The sequence below is a fragment of the Bactrocera dorsalis genome, chromosome 3, assembly GCF_023373825.1.
Source record: "Bactrocera dorsalis isolate Fly_Bdor chromosome 3, ASM2337382v1, whole genome shotgun sequence".
Taxonomy (NCBI): Eukaryota; Metazoa; Arthropoda; class Insecta; order Diptera; family Tephritidae; genus Bactrocera; species Bactrocera dorsalis.
Window position 1 is genome coordinate 10,020,227 of NC_064305.1, and position 2,017 is coordinate 10,022,243.

General features: G+C 36.3%; 1 protein-coding gene across 1 annotated transcript; it reads right to left on the minus strand.

The window, feature by feature from the left end:
* Positions 1–207: 207 nt before the first annotated feature.
* LOC125777328 (uncharacterized) lies at positions 208–2,017 on the minus strand. The gene has a single exon (XM_049451878.1). It carries the CDS (start codon positions 1,888–1,890, stop codon positions 373–375), a length of 1,518 nt encoding a protein of 505 aa, XP_049307835.1. The 5' UTR covers positions 1,891–2,017; the 3' UTR covers positions 208–372.

Genomic DNA, 2,017 nt, shown 5'->3' on the forward strand with positions numbered 1-2,017 from the left:
CCAACGCCAGTTAGATCCACTCATTGTCATGGTTTTCATTTGAAATTTTTCTGGATTCCCATTAGTAATTTTTAACACCAGCCCAAGAAATTTGTCGCCTTCATACCTTACTACAACATAGTCTCCTGGATTAAAACTATTATTAATGTTCCGTTTTACTTTCACCTTTGAACCTTGCTTTTCTTTCTTTTTTAAAATTATCTTTCCTTTCTTAATCTTTTTTTCTTCATCCAAGCGTCGCTGATACTCAATGTATTCAGAAGCAGTGGCGACAGTTGGGGTTAATTTTTTCTTGACAAATTTTTTGTTCGGGTTCACTGGTTGGGGCTCTGGCCAGAAAAGAGCATTTTTGAAAGGCGTTGGAAATTCAGATTATTTTATTTCTATTGCATTAACTTTGCTTTTTGGTGGAGTTCTCGAATTAATATTAACCACGTCTACATTGCCATTCGCCTCCCTAGGGGGCAACTGAGGTCTTGGTGGATGGTTGACAGTTGTTGGGATATCTTCGAAGTTAATGGCTTGAGCTACTGGGCAAGGTACACTGTCCAATATATGTACTACTTTACGCTGCTTGGACTTCACGGCACAAGATGAAGTTGAACTGCTCAAATTATGTTTGTTAACTAATTCTTCATTGAAATCTATGAAATCAATACTCATGTTTTCGATATCCAATAAACAGTCGTTGTTAGCTAAAATACTCGTAATATTAAGATCGGAATTAGAAATACTTGCAATGCAGCTGCTTGTTTGCTCATTCTTAACACTTCTCAAAAAGTAAAATAAGTTTTCGTCCTTAACATCACCTTTCCAAGTTCCGCTGCACTCAATAAACAGTTTAAGCTTTTCAGCCGGCAACCTTTTCTCAAAACTTTGTAAAAATTCTTCGGAATTAGTTTCAAGTGTTTTTGTTGCTTCATAGTTCTCTGAAATTTCTGCGATATTCATGTTTGGTACTCTGATTATATTGGATGTGTCTCTGATGTCAGGTTTTAAAATTTTATTGTAAGCCACTGCATCTTCATTAAACGGAAATATGCCACAAGCCTTAAAACCGTTTTGTAGTATATCAGAAGTGATTGTAGATTGTATGTATTTCTGAACAATAGGTCCGAAATCTTCCCGTTTTATTCTTTGTCCATTATTTAGCATTCTCCAATTTTGTATTTGCTTTCTCCAGTCATTTTTTAAACTATGAAATACTGCAACATCCATTGATTGCAGCAAGTGTGTCGAGTTTGGAAGAAGCGCTATAAGTATGATTCCTTGCTTCTTGCAAAACTCAATAAGATGCAGCGACAAATGTGACGTGTGCCCATCCAAAAATAGTACGATTGGGAGTTGTATATTTTCTTTCAGGATGAAGGGATAAAAGACATTTGTTATATATTCATAAAATGTTTCACAGGTCATCCAGCCTGAATCCGACTTTCCAATAGCCAAATCAGAAGGAAATTTGGAAAGTATGTTGGTTGGAAGTCTTTTGTATGGAAAGAGAGCAAAAGTTGGCATCATTTTACCGGAAGCGGAAGCTCCTATGCATAATGTAAAACATTCTTTATCATCATTGCCAGATCTGAAGTATACATGCTTTGAACCGCGTTTTGTCAAAACTGCTTGACCTTTTGGACAAAGAAAAAACGCGGACTCATCACAGTTGAAGATTCGTGTTGAATCTTCTAAAACATCGAGACAATTGTTATTTTCCAAGTATTGATATACTCTTTTAAACCAACTTCTTATGGAAGATTCTGTTACCGATGCACGAGAAACTGTTAAGGATTGCGAAACACGTTGACTCACTGTGGGATTTCTTTTCAAAAACCCTTGCAACCACTTTCTGTCTGGTATATTATTTTTAAAAGAATTCGGCCGATTTAGTTCCATAACCAAGTTAGTAACGCAGTTTACAAGTTGATATTTTGTTACTGGAAAGCCTATTTCCGCCAGATAACAAACCCATTTGACAATAAAACTTTCTTCTTCTGTCGTTAGCACAGCTGAAGCTCCTGGG

Excerpts from the sequence above, each read along its gene's own strand:
- LOC125777328 (XM_049451878.1), bottom strand. The coding sequence starts at position 1,890 with ATGGAACTAAATCGGCCGAATTCTTTTAAAAATAATATACCAGACAGA.